The sequence below is a fragment of the Solea solea genome, chromosome 1, assembly GCF_958295425.1.
Source record: "Solea solea chromosome 1, fSolSol10.1, whole genome shotgun sequence".
Taxonomy (NCBI): domain Eukaryota; kingdom Metazoa; phylum Chordata; class Actinopteri; order Pleuronectiformes; family Soleidae; genus Solea; species Solea solea.
The window spans coordinates 41570603-41596234 of NC_081134.1; the positions used below are offsets into that span (position 1 = coordinate 41570603).

The 25632-nt window shown below is 40.1% G+C and overlaps 3 protein-coding genes across 3 annotated transcripts; 1 reads left to right on the plus strand and 2 right to left on the minus strand.

Moving 5' to 3' along the window:
* Positions 1 to 15: 15 nt before the first annotated feature.
* pck2 (phosphoenolpyruvate carboxykinase 2 (mitochondrial)) lies at positions 16 to 10217 on the minus strand. The gene is made up of 11 exons (XM_058640776.1): positions 9828 to 10217; positions 5475 to 5687; positions 4582 to 4766; positions 3992 to 4062; positions 3760 to 3895; positions 3478 to 3665; positions 2770 to 2932; positions 2348 to 2560; positions 2020 to 2157; positions 1820 to 1915; positions 16 to 1453 (listed from the first exon to the last, which is right to left on the minus strand). The coding sequence occupies exons 1-11, from the start codon at positions 9857 to 9859 to the stop codon at positions 984 to 986; spliced, it is 1905 nt and encodes a 634-aa protein (XP_058496759.1). The 5' UTR covers positions 9860 to 10217; the 3' UTR covers positions 16 to 983.
* Positions 10218 to 15554: 5337 nt separating this feature from the next.
* psme1 (proteasome activator subunit 1) lies at positions 15555 to 21991 on the plus strand. Its single transcript, XM_058632059.1, has 11 exons — positions 15555 to 15785; positions 15894 to 15926; positions 16316 to 16378; positions 16907 to 17008; positions 17567 to 17630; positions 18871 to 18968; positions 19082 to 19150; positions 19266 to 19333; positions 20026 to 20080; positions 20165 to 20251; positions 21744 to 21991. Exons 1-11 carry the CDS (start codon positions 15747 to 15749, stop codon positions 21822 to 21824), a joined length of 759 nt encoding a protein of 252 aa, XP_058488042.1. The 5' UTR covers positions 15555 to 15746; the 3' UTR covers positions 21825 to 21991.
* LOC131461059 (fat storage-inducing transmembrane protein 1) lies at positions 20621 to 25578 on the minus strand. The gene is made up of 2 exons (XM_058632049.1): positions 24318 to 25578; positions 20621 to 23352 (listed from the first exon to the last, which is right to left on the minus strand). Exons 1-2 carry the CDS (start codon positions 24770 to 24772, stop codon positions 22683 to 22685), a joined length of 1125 nt encoding a protein of 374 aa, XP_058488032.1. The 5' UTR covers positions 24773 to 25578; the 3' UTR covers positions 20621 to 22682.
* Between the last annotated feature and the right edge of the window lie 54 nt (positions 25579 to 25632).

Sequence of the window (25632 nt, forward strand, 5' to 3'; positions counted from 1 at the left end):
ACACGAGGCATCGTCTCTGTGTTAAAATATTTATTCATTGCACTGTAATAAAAAGCTTGGTATTCAACAATATTGTCACACTTTCACATTCACCTTTTTTTGGTCCATTGTAGAACATTTTATGTCTAAATATCGCCTGCATAGTAATCCCAAGTCTGAGTAGTTTACAGACTTCATTTAAAGTTTACAGGCTCAATTTAAAATAAAAGGGGCATCTAAAAGCGTTTAGATGTAGAAATGTTAGAAGTTTACTTTCCTTGGTCAAAATATTGTCTTAAAAAGGACCATATTTTTTAACATCCAATAAGGCACGACTAGGTCGTAAGGATTGAGCTCCAGCACAATGACAGGTTTTGTAGGTGAATGGAGGGAGTGACACTGGCTCCTTTAACCTCCAGGAATCCAACCTGCACGTTAAATTAAACCTCCCTGCCACCACCAACCTAGCACCATTCTGTCAGTGTTGAAGCATTAGTGTGATAAAGTGAAGGTATTGCATTGTAAATTAACGTCTCCCTCAATTCCACCTCTGTCATTTCATTCTAATCTGATAAAAAGAATCACTGACTGGGTTTTCATTTGCAGAGAAATTCTAATACTCGTCGTTTTTCTGTTTTTTTTTCCAAAGAGAACCCGTAAACAAACCCTTTGTTCAGATAATCTCAACTGTCTGCCAGTAACAAGTATTACAATGAGGCTCATGTTAATCATCTATTATGAGTCACTGTCGTTATTTTTGGCACATCCTTTCATGCCCTCTGCTGAGAGACACGTGGGATGTTTCTGCTCCCCGGCGACATCTCAGCCAAGCACGTCAACCAAACATTTTTTTATCTTTTTATGCATCATAGAAACTGGATTAACCTAACTAACCAGATCTTCATTCTCTGTTTGTAAACCCAGGCAGCGACTCTGATTGCACCGTAATGATGTGATCCTGCCTCACGGGGGACGACCGCCTTGTTTGTGTTGTCACGATGGATTTACTTGTGCACTCTGTCCTCCAGAGCCTTCAGCTCAGCCTCCACCTGTGGGGGCAGATCAGCTCCGACTTGCTGAGTGAAGTAGGCTCTCAACTCTTTGGTCTCCTTCTGCCAGAAAGCTTTGGGCACATCGAACAAGGCACCCATATCCACACTGCTGCCCAGGCCTTCAGTGTTGATGGCACCATCTTCTGGCAGCCAACCGATAATACTCTTCCTGGCAGCTTCATCCTCCCTCTCCCGGCTGCAGCGCCTGAACACCCACTCCAGCACACGGGAGTTTTCACCAAAGCCCGGCCAGAGGAAGGCGCCGCTGCTTGGGTCCTTTCTGAACCAGTTGACGTGGAAGATCTTGGGCAGCTGAGTGGGCGCCTTTCGGCTCTGCATGCTCAGCCAGTGAGCGAGGTAGTCGCCAAAGTTGTAGCCGAAGAACGGTCGCATGGCGAAGGGGTCATGCATGATCGTCTTGCCTGAAGAAAAACAAGAATGCTTTGTAAGTCTGATCAAGACTTTAATAACAGTGATAATGGGCCTGTTTGCACAGCAGCCATTTTGACTGGACAAAGTTAGAAAAGCACAGGTGTTCCATTTAGCTTCACATCCTAAATTACTTAAACTAAAACAGGTTGACGTTAATGTGATCACACATGTGTGTTTCCTGCTGAAACCTGTCAAAATGGCTGCAGTGCAAAGGGACCATCAACTTCCTCATCATCCAATTACATCACCTTAAAGAGACGGTCAACACTAAAAACACACACTACAGTGCTGTAGATCAGTAATGATGAATTAACAGGGACGTTAATTAACTGTAGGAAACCTGTGTGAGTCTGTACCTTTATGCTCAGCAGCTGCAGTGGCCTCAGACCTCATTGCAGCTCCAACAAAAACTCCATGCTGCCAGTTGAACGTCTCGTAGACCAGAGGGACTCCTGAAAACACCAACAGTTGATCAGCAAACAGCTACTTTCCCTTGTTCCTCCCCTTACTTATTTTTATACAATAAAGAAAATACACTGAAACACGTGACGCTAACCTTCTGGCCTCCTGCCTCCGAAGATGATGGCGTCGATGGGAACGCCCTCCTCGCTCTCCCACTGTGGGTCAATGATGGGACACTGAGTGGCCGGAGTACAGAAGCGGGAGTTGGCGTGTGCACAGGGAGTCGAGCTTCCTGTGTACAAACAGGAAAAAAGATTTTAATCTATGTAGCTGATGATATTTTGTGTCACAGTGCAAACTGCGACAGATCAGGTCACTACATGACATTTACACCAGGACAGTTCACTTTAATTGAATCAACAATCAAACATAAAGTTTAATGACCTTACAGAAGAAAAAAAAAACCTTGCATCTGATATTACCTGGCTTCCAGGATTTGCCGTGCCAGTCTGTGAATGTGACGCCTGCAGGAGGGTCCAGTCCTTCCCACCACACTCCTCCATCACTGGTTTCACCAACATTGGTGAACACGGTGTTTTTGGCTATGGTGGCCATGGCGAAGGGATTGGTCTTGTCTGAGGTGCCTGGAGCTACACCGAAGAAACCGTTCTCTGGGTTGATGGCCCTCAGTTTCCCTGCAGAGTCAGACGCGTGATGAGAGTTATGTTAATGCTTCATCCTCCACATGTATGTCTTTGGACCAGTACACACAGGGAGAACATGAGTCCATGACCTTGTTCTGACTGGGTCACAAACCCCGGGTATTTTTGCTGCAAGGCAACAGCGCTAACCACTACCCCGCCGTGTGACGCCCTAAAGATAGAGTAACTCAGATGAGTCTCACCTTGGCTGTCAAACTTCATCCATGCGATGTCGTCTCCCACACACTCAACCTTCCAGCCGGGTAAAGACGGTTTCATCATTGCCAAGTTGGTTTTACCACAGGCGCTGGGGAAAGCTGCTGCTATGTAACGCTTCACTCCCTGAGGGTTGGTGATACCCAGGATCTGATGAGGAGAGCAAGTGGTGAATAACATTGTAATAAAGAGGACAAATCATTCTTTTTCTGTCAATTAAAAACTGAAGGAGCCTCACCGACAAGAAAAATAACCAAGAAATTCTGCAATTTTGTTTTCTATTTCAAGATAATTGTTAACACTGTTCTTTTCACCAGGGGAATGAAGTTAATGTTTACATGTATATAAAGAACCTATAGTTTTTCTTCAATATTTGCCAAATTAAAATATTTTCCTCTATATTTGACGCACTGAACCTTTAATAAATTACTTCAGAAAGAGCCAGTTAGTTATAACAGCGTATAAACGTTTTAAAATCATTTTAAAAACAGCAAATGTGATTAATTTATTTTCAGTTATGTATAATTGTGATCACTGCTGTGGCTGTTGTCAAGTTTAATTTTTCCATTCGGTGTTAGAAACATAAATGATAGAGACAAAATGTTACGGCCAATGTTTTGCACCATACGTTGACATTTCATTGAACACACATAGAGTTCTGAGTTTTAATTTAACAGGACATCCTTCATTCTCACCAGCATGTGCTCTGCCAGCCAACCCTCATCCCTTGCGATGCTGGAGGCGATGCGGAGGGCAAAACACTTCTTCCCCAGCAGAGAGTTTCCTCCATATCCACTACCAAAGGACAGAATCTGCCTGGTGTCGGGCAGGTGAGATACCAGCACCTTCTCTGGGTTACAGGGCCAGGAGTTGACCAAAGGGGCTGGAACAATTAGCAAGAAAAGTAAGAGTAAGTATGTGTAACATCCTCTTTTATGAAGCAATATAACTTGTTTTCAGCTTTTGAAATCTTTCACCTTTAAGGGGAAGAGGTCGCCCGAGAGAGTGCTGACAGCGGACAAAGTCCACTCCCTCGGCCAGTTTGTTGAGGACCGGTGTTCCCATGCGCGTCATGATCCCCATACTGGCCACCACGTACGGCGAGTCCGTCACCTTGATGGATAAATAAATGTCAGTCACACTGATCAACATGTTGGTCTTATGTATTAAAAAGCTTCCATATTAAGTGGTAAGATGAGCAGTCAGTACCTGGACACCGTATTTACTTAGATTGGAGCCTACGGGACCCATACTGAAGGGAATCACGTACATGGTCCGACCTGCAGAGATAAAAAAGAAGCATATAAGTTCACTCGAAATAATTTATCTTGAGAATATGAGCCGTATTGTTGCCGTGTTGTAGATTATTGGCCATTTCTTTGGCCATTTCTTTGCCAAATGAAACATAAAATACAAAAGCAGCTCCGCTGCGATACAGTTACAGGTACAAAAAAGTCGAAAGACTTTCAGCATTAGTGGTTATTTCTATAGCTGCATACATTATGGATATATAAATATCTACCTGAGAGACAAAAGAAATGAAGGGGAAGAACTGGTGAATACCAGACACACCCGATGACACCACACCAAATACCAGGAGTGTTGAGAGGATAAAACTGTTTTTTTACTTGATATTAAGTTACTATTTTAATGCACACACATTTTATTTTATTTTTTTAAATAGGTGGTTTTCGTTTAGTTTGAAAACCTAAATTTAAAGACAGTGTGTAGAGGAAAGTTGAAGACGGACATCCTATGACAACAAGGGAGAGGATGTTTATCATCGTCCGACAACATACCTGCCATGCAGCCAGGAAAACGCTCCTTTCTGGCATTCTGCCAGTCTGACTCGCTCATCCAGCTGCCTAACTGGCTCTTCACACCGTCAGCGGGGATGGGGATGGTGTCCCTTTGGTTCTTGGTCACAATGACAGTCTTGCTCTCCACCCGAGCCACGTCCTTAGGGTCTGTACGTGCCAACCAACTGACAAAGTAAAAAGAAAAGTCATGCAAGAGAATTCAACATGAATACAAAATCTGTTCATCACTGTATTTGTATACATATGGTTTACATATTGGGTCCTGCACCTTACAATTTCTAGACACTAAAAACATTGGAAATACTTTTTGGAGATAAAAATAAACCAATTACCAATTGTGTTCAGGGTTTTTTCAAGTTAAGGGCAGGAAAGTATAACTAAAAATGAACTCAAAAGTGAGAACTAATGTAAAATGTTAATGTATTTCAGTTATGGGAGGTTAACAATGGACTGAATTAACATTGTGTAGGTCATTTTTTTAAAAAAAAGGTAACACTTTTCATTACAGTACATGGTATTAGGTGTGTAATGCATTTCTAATAGGGAAGTAATATTATGGTAATAACATCTCATTTCTACAACAATTTATAATTCAGATAATATCATAAAAATACTGTTATTTAAGTAATATGCAGGTAATAACTTGGTAATGAGACTTATTGTAGGACATCATCTGTGTAATGTGTGAAAATGCTACTATTGTCTTATTGTTACCACATTGCTACTGTAAAATGTTCAATATAAAATAAATAACAACTGTAATTTACAGTTATTTTTGTCCTGATCTGTCAAAACATGTGATTTCTTTTTCTTTCTGTCACATAAATGGTTATGGTTTATTGTTCATGATGCATGACCAAAAAGCCTCTTACCAGTTTTCATATTTAGGAAGCTTCTTGACCATCCCATCCCTCTCCAGACCTGCCAGGATGTTGGCCGTTTCCTCTGCTGTCCCCGTGACCACATGGACGCCAGAGGGCTTACACTCGTCCACCGCTCCCTTCACAAACTCGGCCACTGCAGAGGGCAGCGAGGACAGCGAGGACAGGGCCCGAACCCTGACATTTGCCCCGACGCCACCTTTCCTGCAGAAAACAAAGAAAGAAAACGGGAATGTTTAGGGCCATGTATTGACAAGAATCTGGTGATACAATACGTATCGCAGGGGCGATGATGTGACACGTTGCGATAGACCAGTAAAAATAACAACATTATACACATAAACAATATATAGTAGTCATTATCGAGTGACGGGAGTGGAAGAGAGTCAAATGCTTGAAGACACAGCATCAATACATGAAATATCACTGCAATTATTAATCGATTATTACCAAAATGACTTTTTCGATCATTGATTAATTGTTTTTTTTAAATCACTGAATGTAAATATTTTCTTGTTTATAACTGAATAATTTTGTTTATATTTTTTCAACATTTTCTGCCAAACAACTAATTGATTGACTCAATGACTAATTGATAGAACATGATCAGCATTCACTTACAACATACCCACATCTATTATGTAATAATGCAAATAAGTGCTATTAGGTAATTATTAACTGAAGTTGTTACTGTAACTTGTGTCCCACATTCACAGAGGCAGAGAGGAGGCCATGTATTGTTTGTAAGCAGCATGATGTTAACAAACACAAGCTACTGAATGGACTGCTGCTATGGACACTGTTAACACACACCTCTGTGTGTTCTGACAATGGAAAAACCAGTGAGTGAATATGTCAGTGCTGCTTTGTTCTTTTGTTTATCTCGGTGCTCTGTGTGGATGACCTCATGTGACCCCTTGAAATGTGTATGTACATATTCAGTTTTATGTATTATAAACGCGTCACTCTGCGGGCAACTATTGAATGACAATAATTATAATTTAATTTCTTTAAAAATACACCTGTACACACATTCAGACATAATATGTATATGAAAAAGGGTCTTCCACCCTCACCGGTCAACGGTTAACTGATTATCAATAATCATGTTTTGCAGCCATATTTTATCAGCGGAAACTGCCACTGAAACTTCCATGATGAGGCTTTTAATGCACTCGTAAACTAGACAGTTTAACTTTACAAGGCATTAGTCGACGCAACTCCCTGTCATAACCCCTGAGGTGCTTTTCTTTGAACTTTACGGACCTGTTTTCCTGTTTTATTTACCCACTATTTACCCACTGTGTGGGTAACTTGTTAAGTTTCACTTACTGTCCTGTCTCCGCTCTTGATTGCCTGCCTCGTCCTAATGTGATTCACCTGTGTCTCAAGTTTGTGGGTTTTTCTATTCTGCTCCTCACAAGTCAAAGTATTTTCTGTTTGTGTTTTACATTTGCCTTCTCCTTCTGTTTGTTTAATCAAAAAACTATTTTTGTTTATGTTAAAAAATGTATATTGGGTCCAATATGTGACATATGTGATGTCTCTGTAGGTTTAAGAAAAATAGAAAGGTCTAAGAGATTATAGGAAATGATTTCTAAAAATTGTTAACATGTTCTTTAAGCAAGAAAACGACTTTAAGAGTCACTGAATACAAGCCTGTCAGGTGACATAACTTGGTTAATTATTTTTAGGGCTTGGAATCCATGTTTAATCCTCGATTCTATAATTTAAATTGATGTTAGCATTAGATTTCATTCTAAGTGGTGATGATAAAAGAAGTACAATTGTATTTCATTGCTTGAAAGAACGAAAACAGACGCCCCTGTCAACTGAAGTCACTCACACTGACTGTGTCTGTATCATACACACACTCTCTTCTACTCATGTATGGAAAGAAGATAACATGTAACGTGACAGTGAGAGGGTAAAGTGCTCAACAAGACTCGAGGTCCAAACTCTGCTCCACCGGCTGATTAACCATTGATGTGTGAGCAGACAGATTTCATCACATCTCTGTCTGGACCTCATTTTGAAATAAACAATTTAGAGTTCTCGTAAAAAAATGCCATGAAATGTGTATTTTAATACACTGAGGACTAAGGACTAAGACGCTCTCACACTTGCAGCTTTAAGATTATGTATGTTGAGACACTCAGTGTTTTTACATGCATGTTTAGTCAGGCTAAGACAATAATTTGGTTTTCTTAATGTCATGTAAACACGTTAGTCCGACTAAAATCGAGCTAGTCTTCCTCAGAATAACATACTCCCTGCATGTATATGCTTAGTCGGACTGGGATTGGACCGGAGTCTGACTTGGCGAGTTGTCCTACTAACTATGAATCATATCGCAATCACAATATCTGCAATTCTACCACATCATACAGTCAATTCTGCATCCAGCATTGATGCTCTGAACCACACGTGAAACCAGAGTGTCAGACGTGCCGAGATGATCAACTCCAAACATGAAATGTGGATCATGTGATGGTGCTCGAGGGGACTGTGAGGCTCTGCACCCCAACACTCTTCAGTGCTGTTTATTTGAACAAAAACAACAGTAAAGTTACTGTATTACAGTCACTCCAGGCTGACCTTTACCCCCCCACACATGATGAAAATAAAACACAGAAGGGGCGTTTTTGTCTGAATGTTGATACAGGATGGATCAGTCTTCTGACATACGCTCCATGGCACTCTTCTCGTCTCTTTCGTACTAAATCAATGTCCTCGCCCTCCATGTCATACCACTCATGACTATAACCAGCTGAATGGTGCTGAACATTATCTCCAGTGTGATCGGGATTATTGGGAATGCATGCACAAACTGTTAAACTGAGGAGAAGGGGAGGAGGAGCAGCAGGGTGGGGCAGATACCCCTCTGGTCTGTCTTTCAGAAGTTTCTGAGCTAGTACCACGACCTGTGAACCTATTTCCCCCCCCACAGTCATTCGTACCCTCATGCCTTTGTCCCTGCCTCCCCCTTCCTCACCCCATCCCCCGTTAAGTGATGAGCTAACGCATGCTTCTGTTTTAACAAATTGAACAAGGCCTCACTGAGACTTCTGCTGGGAGTTTTAAACAAAAAAAAAAGTGTTTATTTCAACAAACTTGAGTTGCATTTGCCAATTTACTGCAGAATAACAACATATGTGAGTCTGGATTATCGGTGTTAGCTGCAATCCGGGGTTTTAAAAAGATTTTCAGCTCAGTGAACACCAAGAAGGCAAAGCTAAAAAAACACGCCATTTTGTACTGTACCTGATTGTATTCATTTTATTATCATCAGGGGCAGCTTAATGTAACTGACGTGCAACAATAATCACAGTTATTGATACTACCGTAATGCCACAAATCAAATTGGCACCCCGGTATCGTGACAAAAGCATATCATCACCGCCCTAATTTTCTAATCCTAAAAGACGATTCACAAGATCACACACAAGATTCCAAAGAAGAGATGAGTAATTACAAGAAATGTGTTGTTATGGTCACCATTTGCACGTCTCTCAGTGGACTTGCCTCCTGTTAAACAGGTTTGAAGTTCAAAACCCACCTCCAAAGCTGCAGGCCAATCCCCAAACTCCACAGACAGACACGCCCACAACGCCCTGATACATCCTTGAGGCCAGAGTTTACATATGGGAGCTGCAATACTTGGAACATGCTCAAAATGCTGCATACTTCTTTTTTTTATATTGAGCCAATAAAGAGGGACAAAAATCGTACATGGTGTACATTTGGACGCACAGGGGTGGAGCAATGAATCCCATTCACTAAATTCTCAATCAAAAACACAGCAGTAACTCAGAGGTCCCACCATAGTTTTAGTCATTGTCTTTCACATTAATGAGAAAATAAAACACACACACATATGGAGAGAGGGGGGAGAATGCATGGAGTGCTCACTCTCTGGAGCCTGTTTCAGGAGAGGGGGGAGGGGGAGAAAACACTCCATTACTTACATCCATACTGATGTAACACACTGACCTGCTCTTTAATGTGAATACAATTCGTCCAAATGTAGTTTTAGTATGTTTTGTTGTTGTTGTTGTTGTTTTTTCAAAATAAAAGCATGTCAAATAAATGCAGGATAGTAACAACAAGTCACTCAATCTTGTTTTGACTTAATTGTGTCCAACCCAGTGTGGAAAAAAACAGCCTCCTCTACAGTTCATACGTGTGTGTGTGAGTGGGAAGTTTGAAAAACACACTCTCCTCACTATACCAATGACAAGTGAGCAGCTAACTTTAACAAAGCATTCATTTAACTATATATTGGTTAGTACCGCTTAGTTACAAAGCCAAGACAATGATTTGAATAATTTTAAAGCGACTCACCTCCGTATGACTCCCAGTAAAAGACACGACATGTTGAGTGCAACAACCAAAGCAGCTTAGGATAAAAAAGGGAAGTGTAAGGAAAAGAGGCACATGTGGGTGATGTGAAAGGGCTAAAGTGGAGAGAGAGCTGCTGCAGCAGCACTGTGTGCGTGTGTTTGTGTGTGTGTGTGAGGACCTTGTACTTTGTTCACACTGAAACACCTGGATGCTGCTGAGCACACAGTCCACAGCTGTTTACTGCTCTACTCTCTCTCTGTGTGTGTGTGTGTGTGTGTCTAAGCCCTGAACTCTGCTGCTGCTGCTGCTCTGCCTCTGCCCATGCTCCAACTGCTGCTGCTGCTGCTGTTGCGCCGGTTCACCGACAGACAGAGCGGCTGATGCAAGTTGTACCGGCTTTTACCGCTGAAAGAGGAGGCTGAAACCCGGAAACGCGAGCGAAGACACGGAAACGGTCCAGGAACACTAAACATGAAGCCACCCCCACTACACACACACACACACACACACAGCTGGAAAAGACACACACGAAGACTCCCTCTGTTTCCAGTGTTTAGCACATTTATCCAAGTTTAGCCTGAAGTTTAGTGTTTTTGTATAACTGGAAAATAACTAAAAACATTACTTTAGGGCCACTACTGTGCTATAGCTCGCTTTAAACTACTCAAACACAGTGATGCTGTTACGTAAATCTTCTTGTGAGGGACATTTTGTTTTGTAACGGTTTTATTTGTTAGATACCCATACTCAATAATAAACAACACTTGTCTTTTACATTTTATGAAATGGGGAATAAACTTGTTTCTTTTTTCAGGTTTCATCAATTTAAGACTCTTGAATCTTTTTAACACCACTTAGAATTAAATATAATACTAACTGCACTATCACAATAGTTAAAATATATCACGAACATATATTAAGGCCTACAAACGTATTTACCAAGTCACATTATAGACTTATATTCAGTGACTCTTAAAGTCATTTTCCTTCTTAAAAAACATGTCACCCATTTTTAGAAATAAGTTCTTATAATCTGTTAAACTTTTTTTAAACCTCCCAGATTGTCAGGAGTGTCAGGTTTATGTAAAAACTAAGGGCCCAATATGAAGTTTTCAACATAAACAAGAATATTTTTTTGATGAAACAAACTTCCACATGGTAAAAATAATCCAATGGAGGAGGAAAAGGCAAAAGTAAAACATAAACCTTTAATCAATGGGAGCAGACACATGGGTAACAGGATAGAAAACCCACAAATGTAACAAGGTGAACAGAAATTGTGTTTTTTTTTTTAGTGGAAAACACTTTAGGATCACAAGCAAATTTTTCCTCCAAAAAATAAGTTGTAACTACTGTGCTATAGCTAGCTTTATTACTCAAATACCGGAATGCCATTATCTATTGTGGGCATTTGAGGACATTACGTTTTCAACAGTTTTAGCCAATTAGTGTGTTCACTGGGTTAGATACCCATATTCACTAATAAACACTGTAAGTCATTCATTATGTAGGGCATATTGTGTCAAGTATTTATATATTTGTTTGTTTGTTAGTTTCTACAGAGACATGGGAAAAACTCAAAATACAAATTGTGGCCAGGAAAAAGGTATAACATGTGCACAAACTACTAATTAATCATATTAATATCATTCCCATGAATAACCTTGAGGGCTGCATAAGCAAAAATGGCTGCACAATGGACAGATAGTGTGATTGAGTTTTATTTTAGGTTGGCAATGACTGGCATTGCAAGGAATCCTTATTACCAAATCATTATTATTGAATTATTATACAAATAATTTGTTGTTATGTAATGTTATACCTATTTCGTGGGCACACATTTGTTTTTTTCCCTCCCCATGTCATGTCTGGGGTTCTGTAAGTTTATGTTCATATGGGTTTTTGTTTTTTTAATATTTGATTGTTTGTATACTTACCCATACACAAATTATGTATTACATTTCTATATGGGTTCACAGATTGTTGCTATTTGTTTTATTTACCTACTTGTTTTATTGTCTTTGTGGATCTTGAGAGAAGAAACTGCACACACACACACACACGTACATTTACTTCCATTTAATGAATTAAAACAATTCTAAAATAATTCAATGAAACCAATTTGAAGTTTCAAAGATGACCCCGTTGATATCATCAGGGTTATTATATGTATGTGACTTCAAGAGTCTCTCATCACCATTATTTTACACATTACACTGCTGAGCAGTTCTCCTCAAGACAAAACACACTGAATGTTGTTTACACATTCTGTTGGTTTGACCCTGTAATTTCTGTGCGCAGAAAGAAAATGGGCCTAAAAGGGCTCCATGTTTAATCTTTGCTTATACCGAAATGTTTATTTGTGTCATGTATCATTTCACATGCTTTCATCCTTCCCTTCGCCAGTGTTTTTGCCTGACTTTTCCATAGTTTCTGAAATAAAACATCCCAAGAAAATGAACGAGAGGATAAAACCAACTGGTTTCAAATTAGAGACCATATGAATAGGCCTTTTAGCTTTACTTTGGATTTCTAATGACATCCAAAGTAAATGAGAGAGAGCTGAAATTATTATTGAATAATTTCACTTCTATAATCAATGATTAGGTTGACAAAAGTTGGTTATTGTTTGGCCATTGGAGGCTACAGTGCTTTCCCACTGATTTATATATTCCTTTACAGGAGCATAGTTTGTAACAATCACTTTTACAACACTGATAAGCCTGTTGTTGTATGAGTGAAAGTTTTAGGATTTCAGATCTGAGTCAGCCGAACTTTAAGTTGTAAAATACAACAGTCCCTGTATCCTGAATTTAAATGGCAAATTTCCTGTTAATGTTTCATTCTGGGAATAAAGGTCTCACACATGCATGCATGCATACACACACTCACACAAGCTGTGACAGGGTGGGTAAGTAAAGACGTGTGGGTTGGACATAAGATTGTACAGTAGATACAGTAGGCGATAAAGAGAGATTCAACAGTCCAACATGTGCGGTTAAACTCCAAAACTCTCCCGTCTCGTGGTCTCTGATAGGCCCTGCAGAGTCAGCAGTCAACCAAACACACATTCAGGTGTCATTGAGACATGCAGCAAAGAGGCAGCGAAACAAAATTAATTATTTAACTGTATTCCGTCATTTGACTTATAGTGTACACAGCTGTGATTTTAAAGGGATCATATTTGAAGGTCAAAATGGCTGATCACTCATCCACAGGTTCCCTGTAACTTACTGAATAATCTTATTCTTCATTGATTAACTGTTCATGAATAAAAACACCGAAGTGGTAAATGAAATTTAAATCTTCAAAGTCTTTGACATTTTAGATTAACATAAATAATTTGTGATTTCTGTAGTAAAAATGTACCACGCATGTTAGAGCATCAGACAGTGACATGCATTGCAACACATGTTCTTACACGATCAGAAAAAAATAAGGATAGACAATGTCTTTCTGCAATCATTTAAATCTCAATGAGGAATATTGGGAAAGCTTGTTTTTGGACAATTAAATATATGGACATATATATATATGTATACACATATATATATATATATATATATATATATGACTCGCTCGTCACACACGTCACCTTTGCCCTCAGGGTTTCTCAACTGTCTACCTGAGCAGAATAACACTGCAGTTACAGTTTTGTTCACTCACACCACACAGTCAAATTCCTGAATTTATAACTAATGGTGTACGCATTGTAAACAACCATGGCCTTTGCCCCCTTAAGTTCAACCATGTATCGACCAGTGTAAACACCATATTTAGATAGATAGATAGATATATATATATGGCAGACTTTAGAATTTAATCCAAAAAAACTGTTAAAGATGATCCATACACATCAATTAAGTCAATCTATGAGGGGTCTTTTCACTCCCGGATGTGATAAACAAGAGGTTGACGACTCACTGTGGTGTAACACAGAGTATGTTGGTATAATGATAGGCTGTAACAGTGACGTGATCAAGACTTTGTTTACACTCAGTGGCTCTGACCTCTTTCAGGATCCTGTATTTGTTTTCTGCTCTTGCCTGCATGTGTCAGACTGGCTCTGTCCACACAGATCTGATCGAAGGGGTGATTGTGTGATTTCAGACGTGCATCACCAGGCCTATGATGTACTGGGCCAAAGGGGAGATATGCCTCTTTGGACCTACAGTGATCAATAATCAGCTAAAGTAGAGGTCTTCAAACTCTGACTGTGGGCGTCCCCTTAGACAAAGCTTGAAAAAAATACTCTCCTCTTACCTTAGTTCACCTACACGGATTTGTTCATATTCTGGGCGTCTGGATGATCTGGATTATCTTCCCTGATTCCATAGACACTGATAATGAGAGTAAAAAGAGCTTTTATTGTTGTAAACATGCACCTCCACATTGCAATAAATTCAGAACAAGGTCCATTGGCAGGTTTTTATTAGTGGTGGTGCTATGGAAACTTCAGACAACATTACTGTCACTGCATGTTTGAGTGGTTGGTCCATGAAATTTCTAATAAATGCGCACACACACACACACACACACACACGCACTTCAGCTTCATTCTAAAACATTTTTTTTAATGTCGACCCCATGGGACTCTAACTACTCTGCGCTCATTGCTTGTAGGTGAGCTGTAACTGATAAGAAGGTGATTAAATGGTCTGTGTTTATGTAGCGCTTTTCTTGTTGATGACCACTCAAAGCTGCTTTACAATACAGATTTTCATCCATTCACTCAGACATTCATATTTTCTATCACACACCTTTCACACCTATTCACACGCTGCTGACACAGCCGTCAGGAGCAACGTGGGGTTAATGTGTCTTGCCCAAGAACACATTGGCATGTAGACTAGCTGGAGCCGGACCTTCAATTTGAAAGACGACATGCTCTACCGCTGATCCACCATAAGTTTATGCTTACTGTTACAAAGAGTAACAACAGTAACAAAGATTTGCATATTACTTTAAAATAACAAACAATAAAGCACAACAACTCTTGCTGAATATGGGAGACGGATGAGAATGTGGCAATACCCAAAGTAATCTGAAGATGAAGGAGTGAATTCACAACTGAAGCTCTCTGTGGGGAAAGCATGTGACTGCAATGTTAGTGACTGTGTCATCATTTCAGTCTCGGTTTCTGCCCATCAAGAGTAAAAGGTCTTAGTCTTAGGCAGAAGTTTAAGTCTTAGTCCATTTTAGCAGCATTTCAAAATATCTCTGTTTGATACATACTGTCATATAAACATGATATGAAGATTAACCGCACACACACGCAACATAAGTATACTCTATCATAATCCTGTAATTTGACACCGGGAAGTTTGCTTTGCCTCAACTGCAACAACAGCAGCACCTGGTGGACACAGTCAGAAATGACAGAAGAAGCTGTTTCATATGACCCATCCATCTATTTATCATGGGTGTGTTGTTGTGTGGTGTTGTATGGTTTAAAATGTGCATATAAACGAAATTATTATATTAATAATCTACATTTGAATGTCACCTATATGCTCATGTAACATTATTGTCACATGTGTGAAATGCCCATTGTAAAATCTGTATACGTTATACAATAAAGGCACAATTTTAAAATCCACATTTCATGAAACAATACTGTGACTCTACACTTTCATATTCATGTGAGACTGCCTGTTGTGTTTATTATCAGAGGTGTTGGTTATAGGAAATGGAAAATAAAACTACATATCCCACAATGCAACACGACATATTTTTTTTGGACGGGAAAGTACGGAACTGTGCTTTCATTTTCGCTTTTGTTGCTGAGTAATTCTTCGTGTCGTGTGTCGGTGTCAAATAAAGACGATAAAAACGATCCTCGATATCCCTGCTCACCGCTGACTTGTAATCACAGCGAGTTTATAAACTTTCTCTCAGTTTTACTGACTGTTTATCGACATGGCTGCTCTGGATATTCGCCTCGAGTCGAAGAAACAGGTGAGCAGCCGTTGGTGTGTTTGGTACAGACATCAGCAGCAGCAGTTTTCACTTTTCTAACATTTGTGTTTTCTAACTGGTGGAAATTAAATGATTTACCGTTTACAGGTGGACGACTTCTCCCTGAGACTCACCAAAGAGGTCAGTGAGCAGCACTTAAAGGTCCAGTGTGTAACATTTAGGAAGGGTTATTGGAATAAATATGATAAACTATCAGTACAAATAATTCTAGTTTAAATATTGTTCGGCTATTGTAGCTTTAGACTTTCCTTTTATATGTGCTTAAGATAAGGGCTTTGCTTAATGGAGGCCACCATCTTGCACTTGAAGGCCACCATAGTTCCCTGACACACTTGGGAAAGGGAGGGGTGACCTGAGGAGTCCTCAGTTTGTTACGATCTGCTGTCTCTCCTTTAAAAGTCACTCATTCTTACACACTGGACCTGGAGAAATATATAGTTTTCATAGAATCAATCCTTTCATGTTGATGGGACTTGTGTCAGATAATAATGTTTTTAATTTTCACTCAGGCAGAGGAGCTGGTTTCAAAGTTTTTCCCTCACAAGATTGAAGAGCTGCAGATGATGCTGAAGGTATTAATTTGTCACGTTTGCAGCAAACTCATGTGTCTTGAAGGGTTAAAGGCATCGTGTAGACGCCTCAACTGACAAAAAAAAGAACATTCTTTCTGTTCCTGTTATATTTGGAATACTTTCAGTTACATTAAAAAAACTTATGTTGCAAATAAATGTAAAACTTTTTGTGGCGTAGCATAAAAAAAATCCGTTCCCCTTTCAGTACACTAGATGGTGCCTAATGCTCACTCTCAGTAGAGCTGTTGTGTAAGTATATCGCAATATATGACTTTGCAAATACTCAGTATTTTGCAATATCGTGATAATCTTGTATCGTGACTTAAATAGTGTTATAATTTCGTGTCTCTGTTTCCAACAGCTAGTTAATAGGTTTCTCACTTGGGCCTTCTCTTATGGTGCTACAATATGTTCTATCTGCCATCCATATCAAAATAATGTGTAAATCGTGAACCAAACAAGTAGCACACTGAAGTTGTCTACTGTATGTAACAGACTGAGCATTTAGAAACATCTGTTTGCTGTTAGACCTTTTCCAGTTGTGATGACCTGGCGTCCCTGAAAGCACCACTGGACATCCCGATCCCTGACCCGGTGAAAGAGGAGGCCAAGCGCAAAAAGAAAGAGGAGGTTAGTCTCACTGTAGTCTGAAATAACTGAACATAATGATAATAAACTGGTGATAATGTGCTTGTTGAGGAAGCACTGAGGGGTTTTAAAAGCACATTTAACTGGAATCTCAATCTATGGATTATATAAACATAACATGTTTCATAACTTGAATTTCTTCAGCAGCACTACTTAAAACATCTTAACTGCAAGTTATCCTAATATATCAGCACAAAACAATTATGTTTTTCTATGACAAACAATCACTGAGCAATTCCTAAGGTCAGTGAGGGAGCCTGTTATTTTGAGTGCTCTTTAAAAGGAATTTGAACTGACATCTCAGTCTTTGTGCTGACACAAATGCTCCGTGTAAAACGGTGATGTGTTCTGCAGGCCTTGAACACAAAATGATTTCCTCTGAGCTTGGGGTTTTACTGAGAGGAAAATGTGTATTTGTGATATAAAAGCAAGAAAAGCCAAGAAAAATGTAACATCTGACATTTCATTTAGCCACAGAACACAACGCTTGTCGTAAAATGTAAAATCTCTGACCCGGTTCCTCTTGTTGTTCTGTTGCAGAAAGAGGCGAAGGAGGGGAAGAAGGACAAGGACAAGGACAGCGATAAAGAAGACGAGGAGTCAGGTGAGTGGGAAGATGGCAATGATGGCGACCAGTGAAAATTCAAATGAGTAATTTGTATCTAATAAGGTATTTATGTGACAATCCCGTGGTCAACCTTCTCCTCCCTGCTGAAGGTCACAGTTTTCTGGTTATTGTGATCATTTCAACTTTAAAGAGAATGTGCAGCACCGATTGGTGTGCAGTAATACAATCTGAGAATATGTCTCAGTATCAGTCCAACTCTTTTGAAGCCTCTGTGCTCACTCTTTGGTAAGACGTTCACTTATATATGCTGTCCTTTATCATCTGTTTTCCTTTCAGTAGCAACATATTTACGAAATAGATCATCATGTTCTGTTGAAGAATAGCTGAAACTAGCGAGAGAGACCATTAACTCCTCAGGAAAATGTTTAATGATATTATTAACCAGGTTGGAAATAGGCTAATTTTCCCTTAAGAGATTTTTTTGTATCCATGTTTTAATTTCCAGCCTATGTTGCATTTTCTTTAAGATAAAAGAAGAAAAACTGTGAGTGTTAAGTTACTGAAATGGCAGTTATGGTCAGGTGGAAATGGCATCAGCACAAACGTGTAATTACAGCACAATACAAACTATAATAAGGATATTCTCATGGTTTAGGTTTGTCGAAGGCTTGCGTAATTAATAATCACAATTGTTCCTCAACCCTGGTCCTGGGATCCACTGCCCTGCATGTTTTGAAAGTTTAGTGCTCCAACCCACCTGATTCAAATAAATAGGCCGTTATCAGGCTTCTGCAGAGCTCCTGGACGAGCTGATCATTTGAATCAGGTGTGTTGGAGCGGGCAACATCTAAAACATGCAGGGCAGTGGATCGGAAAGATATGATTTTGTTGCCAACGTGTATGCACTGTGTTGTTTTAAGTATCTATTCCAACATGACATAAGAATGAATTAAATAATAACCAGTCAATGTTTGAGAGGGAGGAGGACAAAGGAAGGAACGTTTTGTTTCTTTTAAACTCGGAAAAAGTCAAATCAAAGCTTAAAAGAAACAAAACAACACGAGAAAGAAAAAAGTTACATGAATGAATTTGAAAAGTCACACTGTACATTCAATCCACCAATTTGTATCTTTTCTGATTCTATCTAAAATGTTGTATTTAAAGATATTTAATTCAAAGAGAGGTGTACAGGCTGATGGAGCAGCATAGATTGGTATTTTTAATATACATATATAGGGAGATGTAGTAATGTTTTTTGTGATGATTTGTCCTCCAGGGCCTTCCTGTGGACCCATCTGCGTCAATGAGCGGGTGGAGAGTCTCCTGCAGGAGGTCAAGCCTCAGATCCAGACACTGAAGGAGAAGCTCAACACGGTCAGTCACACTCTTGTTCTGCTTGTCTTCCAAATATCAACATTAGTTTGATACACGTGGGAAACCGTTGTGACAGAAAAAACAAGTTCTTTTTTCTTCATTCTTCATTAAAGGTGTCAATGTGGGTGCAACTCCAAATCCCTAAAATTGAAGATGGCAACAACTTTGGAGTGGCTGTGCAGGTGAGCGAGTGCTGATAATTTGAATGTTCTCCTTACTCTTCAATGTTGATATGTTTATGATTTAAGGTTCAAATGGAGTAGGTCGTTTGTTAATAGCTTTGCTTTTGTCCAACAGGAGAAAGTGTTTGAGCTGCTGACCAACACACGCACCAAGGTCGAGGGATTCCAAACTCAGATTTCAAAGTAAAAGCACACACACAAACTTGTTTAATGCATTTCCTAACCCCTTACCTTAACCGTAACCATCACAACTGATTGCCTAACCTAAACCAGGTCTTAACCCTGAAAAAGACCTTTACATTTGTGGGGCCCGGACAGAATGTCCCCACAAAGATTGTTTACGCACCCACGCACGCTGGAGCCACAGTATGTGTGTAATACTAATCGTACGCGGTGTTGAGGTTCCATCAGTACACCCACTCATTCCATTTTAGTACGTTCAGATAACTTAAACTGAAACTACACATTCATACAGTATCTGTGTACTTTGATGGCTCGGCTTCAGATTTGAGAGCTAAACTACTATTTATTTGTGCATTTAAAACCAAAAGGTTTTAAGTGTTAATCTCTTACTTACTAGAACCACGGGACTTCTGTGGAAGATGATGAAACTTCAACTTTTGAGAAAAGAGACATTTGTCTCCTTTTTACACAAGAAAAGTTGAATTCCCGACTGAGCTGATAACATTGTAGCATGTTTAGTAAAAGTTACACATTATGTTACTCACTCTAACACTCTGTAACCAGAACTGTACTGTGTGTTCCTGATTGGACCTAGAAATCCTGATGTTATTTTAACAAACATTAATCAAACTGAGGATTGTTCAAAATGAGTAACAAGAAACTCCTCCTGTGTTCTTTTTTTCCTGTCTCAGATACTACAGTGAGAGAGGTGACGCTGTGGCCAAAGCCTCCAAACAACCCCACGTGGTCAGTATCCTCACTATGACCTGACCAGCAAACATGTTTTATGGCATAAACTCAGTAGTTGTGATGTGTGTTTTGTGGTTGCAGGGAGACTATAGGCAGCTGGTCCACGAGCTGGACCAGTATCAGTACTGTGAGCTCCGCCTCATCGTCCTGGACATCCGCAACACATACGTAAGCCACGCCCACTGTGTTATTCATTGTCAGGACTCTAGATAAATAAAATATGTAGATGAATAAATAAATGAATGAAAAACAAAACTAATAATTAATACTTACGAGACTCTAAAGCAGTGTTTCTCATCCCTGGTCCTGGGACCCACTGCCATCCATGTTTTAAAGGTTCCCTGCTCCAACACACCTGATTCAAATAAATAGGTCGGCTTCTGCAGAGCTCGTTAACGAGCTGATCGTTAACGAGCTGATCATTTGAATCAGGTGTGTTGGAGCGGGAACTTTTAAAACATGCAGGGCGGTGGATCTGAAAGATATGATTTTGTTGCCAACGTGAATGCACTGTGTTGTTTTAATTGACGTACAGTAGAGAGTTAAGTATTTATTCCAACATATTGACATAACAAAATAAAATATATAGGCAGCAAAATGACAAAAAGTAACAGAAACATTTCTAAAAATAAATGATATCATAACCAGTCAGTGTTTGAAAGGGAGTAGGATGAAGGGAGGAACTTTTTCGTTCCTTTTAAACTCGAAAGAAAGTCAACTCAAACACAACTCAACACAAGAGGGGGGGGGGGGGAAAGGACGGTTACATAACAAATGAACAAAGTCAAAAAGTCACCCTGTACATTCAATCCAACAATTTGTGCGTCTTTTCTGTTTCTGTCTAAAATGTTGTATTAACGATGTATTTAAATATATTTAATGGTCTACGTCCATGGTTTTTAAACTGTGAATTCTGCCGGAGTGTGAAGAAAATGAAATGAATACCAAAAAATAATAATGCGAAATTAAAGTATGAAGTACTATTAAAGTGAGTCACCGTATCTCTCTCTCCATGTTAATCTAATTTCACTTTACCAGTGTGTGAAGTATATGTGAGGAAGAGGAGGATGATGAGGGAGCAAATGATCTTATTGGGAATAAATCTGATCTCAATAACAGCTTTTGCAATTTGCGAACAGAAATGTTTCAAATTGAGTGTTTGATTTGCGAACGATCCCTAGTTTGTGCAGAGAAACATCTGAAAATGGACAAAAACATAATTAGATTTGATTTAAATAGTGTCCAAAGTCATTTATCAAACCCTGTGTATCACCTGTGTTAATCATTCACGTTTTCTACCAAACTATCAACACTACCACACTGTAAAAGACTCCAGCTGTGTCCCAGCAGCAGGAGAGGTGGATACATGGAATCTATTTCTTCTTAATGGGATGGTAATTAAACTAATTGCTGTGCTTGTGTTAAACTGATCCGCGCTCCGTCTCCTGGACATTAATCACTGTCTGTCTCCGTCCTCTGGATATTGTCCTGCTGTGTTTGATGCTGTTAATGAACGCAGCGGTGCAGGTGATGATGAAAGGAGCTGTTTCACACAATTATACAGGGGCATCTGAATCTGGCAGCCGCTGTCTTTTATTTCTCTGTCCCTCATTCACCCTCTGTCTCTGCCTTTTCTTTTGTCTTTTTTTGTCCCCCTCAGGCTGTGCTGTTTGACATCATTAACAAGAACTATGACAAGATTAAGAAGCCCAGAGGAGACGGGAAAGCACTCATCTACTGAGGCTGATATCAGCTCACTGCCACACACACAGGCCATCAGGCTGGATACAGCGAGTCTAGTGTGACACTCTCATCAAGTAACAAAACACCCACCCGGATCCACAAAAACGTCTCATATTATGCATGTTTTGGTTCAGATTACAAAATAAAGCTACATGATTCTGTTAATCCTGCTTGAGTGAATTTTTCCCAAAAAGGTACTGAAATGAAATAACTTCCATATTATCCTTGTATTACCAGACTGATGTCGTGTTGTAAACATAGACTGTGTATAAAAATAGACGTAGTCTTCTGGTCGCAAAACAAACCTTTTGACCTCTGTCATGTCAGTTTTTACAACCAGATATCGACAGATGTCATGTGACACCAGGCACCTATTGGATGATACCAGCTGTCAATCACACTGGTGTCAAATTACAAGTGCTTTGCTTTATTTATGTGCATGTTCCTCTAAATGGGAACATCATTTACACAACTGACATCATGTTCTGTTGGAGACCCGTAACAAATGAGTGAGACCATTAACTCCTCCATTAACTCCTGTTCCTTGTTGGAATTTATAAATCAAGTGAGAAGTAGGATCGTTTTTCTACAGACTGTAACTCAAACAGCAGAGTTTGCCCACTGTTGGATCATATGCTACTCTTTGGGCTCCACTTTTCAAACTGTAGGACTTTGTCCATTTTAATCTACATTCTATGGCTGAAAAGGATGTTTACATGAACATATTTAAACACATAAGTCTTTGTGTAAAAATGGAAGTAGTCTAGTGCTAGTGATTGCAAATTGAACGGCCCTTTCGAATGTTTTTTCAAACATCTTGAGCTTTAAAGGTCACACTGTCCTCAGGTCACAGAGTTTAGTGCTTTAGTTTGCCAGAATCCACAGAGGATACAAGTTCGTCTCCTGGCAAACAAGTAAAACACCATTTCGGTGTGAGTCTGTACCAACACTGGTAAAGTCCTTTCCACCCCAGGTAGCCCAAAGCTCCCCCCAGCTGCTGGGAGGGGAACTTTGGAAAGTGTGCGAGCAAACACAGCAGCAGGAGCATCCACACAGCGAGAAGAGTTACACACAGGAGGAAGATAAATCTCAACGGGCCTCCCGGTGATTCCTGCTGGAGCTTCGCTTTAGATATGTGAGCGCCAAAGACTGACAGTTCCTCCACCAGCAGCAGACAGCACAAGCAGAGGATGAGGACGTCCTGCGAAACTTCGTAACCCCTCCACATCATGTTGGCTCTGAGGCAGGAGGCCTTGGTCTGCTCCTCGTGGAGGAGCAGCAGCGGTACACCCGCGGAGCTCTGGGCGTCACCCTGCGCGAGGGCCATGGGTTCATAACAGGTCCCTGTTGCATCCTCCAGCAGGGTGAGGAGACGCTGGCACCCCCACCAGAGCAAACCCACCACCCCTAACCGTGAGAGGTGGCGGAGCGAAAGAGAGAGGGAGCGTCGGGCCGAGAGGGAGAGGAGGAGGATGAAGGAAGCGGTGAAGACCCAGGTCCAACCCCAGGTGGATCTCAGGAACTTCCTGTGATGGAGAGATGAGTTGTGATTATACCTCACCTATACAAGTGGTGTATATAATTTCTGCCAATAAAAACTCTTAAATATTACACATTAAAATCTTTACATTGCATTACATGACAGGTCTTTTAGCAGACGCTTTTATCCAAAGCAACTTACAATTAGTGTATTTCAACATTTGGGTACAAACAAGAGCTTTAATCTTTAAAATCCATACTTGAAGGGTGAAGTTGCAAAGTGAAACAAGGTGAAAATCTTTAATCCCATTCAAGAGTATAATAGGAGAATAGGAGAGGACTTCAGACTGCAGGAAACATGAAAAGCCCTACTCAGAGCTAGAGTTTGATTTGATTGTTTCAGTGCATAGAGGGTGATATAACTCCATGTCATATAAAAAGTTTATTCTATTCTACATTGGCCTTTTAAAATGACATTGATTTGCATGAAGCACACTTTTGTTTTGATTGCCCGATATGTGACAAAAACACATACAGCCGCAATGCATCCTGTAAAAAACAACATCTAATATGTCTAATGATAATAAATAGTTACACACTAAAAGTGAAATATGTTTTAGTTTCACCCAACTTTACTTAGGATTGAATCCACCACAATGTAAAGCATTGATTACACTGTGACCATTGATAAACTCCCCCTAAATAGCAGAAATATGGTCAAATATTGCAGAACACAATTTCACAGATGACGCACAGCTGAAACAACTCTAGAATGAGTAAATAAACAAAAACATGAAAAAAATTACAGATCTTGTCAGACCTAAGGATCTAAACTGATTATATTCATGTTGTGATGTTGTACAGTGTATCCTCGTGTTGTGAGGACACACGACTGACACACTTATACCTGAAAATCCTGCTCATCTCTGTTTAGTATCAACGTCTCACATCTAAAGTGTTCTACACGATCACCCATTCACAGCCAAAAAGACAAGTCGGCACAGATTCTCACCTGTACAGGTAATGGTGGCTGTTGGCAAAGATGCTGAACTTTGACACCCAGAGACTGAGTGCAGGCCCGAACAGCACCAGCACAGACAGCATGAGGTGAAAATGTCCTTTAACCACTTGACTTCCCAAAACTGTGGCCAGCAGGTTTGTTCCAGATTCCAGGGCAGCATCCAGGACTCTGAGGAGGAACTTCCCTGGAAGTGTCAACTCCTTCGCCACGTTGTGCAACTTCTCCAAGGTGACGCCTGCCTGCGCGAGGCCATTCAAGGACGTTCCCGTCTTCAGCTCCATGTTCCTCTGGTCCACTTGTCTTCTCAAGGACACCTCTGGTGATTTTGACAGATTTCTTTTTTGGTGTCCCTGAGTCTGCCTCGCTGTCTTTTGACTGAAAGTCACAGCAGCTCCTGTGTGGGACGTTCCTTCTTTATCACTGTCAGACGTGCAGGACGAGCACATGTTTTATAAAAATACAACCCATCTGCTCCTTTCCCCTCTGCAGCCCCTCCCTCTGCCCAAACACAGACTAAAAGTGGAGACATGGTTAAAGCTGCTGCTGCTGCTCTGACCCCATTCTTCTCAACAACAATCTGACACCAGTCCAACATGTAAGCTCCCTCCCTCCCTCGCTGACTCGCCTTTATTCCCTACATTCTTCACATCAGCTGCTGGAGCCCATTAGGATACTCAGATTTATTCATTTGTTTTACTGCTGCCAGTCTACATTTGGTTTCATAGACAGCTGCATTTCATCCACAGCATGTTCACTTCTTTTATTTGCATGCCCCAGTCCTCAGGCCAGAGCCTCTTAAAGCTCTCAAATGGAATAAATTTAGTCTTTGCATGAACTTCATGCTCAGAAAAACACTGCTGGAGGACATGTATGCGGAACTCTGTCTCTGCAGATCTAACTTTAATCTCAAGTAGCATCACAATTTAACACTATAATAGTAACATGCCATTCTGATGACTGTACTTAATGACTCCACATTTACAAACTACCTTGTTTTCCTTTTGCAGATAATGAAAAACCCTGTGCCTGAGACTTTAATGATCCAATCATGAGGTTTTTTGGTAGGAAGCAAACCCGTATTAAGCAGGAACAATAAGTGTAATTGAATCCAGACATGCCACTGAATCTCAGTCTAATTTTAGAGCACTTACTGCATTGGTCATCACAACGACCTTTAGGCGACTTTGCTTTGGTTCCCGCAGCAGCTAAAAGTGTCAGCTGTGTGCCATTTGCTCCTGATAAAAGCAGATCTGTCTGTTAAGAGTTGGAAGAAAAAGGAAACTCATGTGATGTCCATGAGAAGTTT

Excerpts from the sequence above, each read along its gene's own strand:
- LOC131461059 (XM_058632049.1), bottom strand. The coding sequence starts at position 24,772 with ATGTGCTCGTCCTGCACGTCTGACAGTGATAAAGAAGGAACGTCCCAC. Across the intron at positions 23,353-24,317 it reads AGCCACCATTACCTGTACAG|GAAGTTCCTGAGATCCACCT; the intron begins GTGAGAATCTGT and ends TCTCCATCACAG.
- pck2 (XM_058640776.1), bottom strand. The coding sequence starts at position 9,859 with ATGTCGTGTCTTTTACTGGGAGTCATACGGAG. Across the intron at positions 5,688-9,827 it reads TTACTGGGAGTCATACGGAG|GAAAGGTGGCGTCGGGGCAA; the intron begins GTGAGTCGCTTT and ends TGTTTTCTGCAG. Across the intron at positions 2,158-2,347 it reads CGGCAAATCCTGGAAGCCAG|GAAGCTCGACTCCCTGTGCA; the intron begins GTAATATCAGAT and ends GTTTGTACACAG.
- psme1 (XM_058632059.1), top strand. The coding sequence starts at position 15,747 with ATGGCTGCTCTGGATATTCGCCTCGAGTCGAAGAAACAG. Across the intron at positions 15,786-15,893 it reads GCCTCGAGTCGAAGAAACAG|GTGGACGACTTCTCCCTGAG; the intron begins GTGAGCAGCCGT and ends TACCGTTTACAG. Across the intron at positions 16,379-16,906 it reads AGCTGCAGATGATGCTGAAG|ACCTTTTCCAGTTGTGATGA; the intron begins GTATTAATTTGT and ends GTTTGCTGTTAG.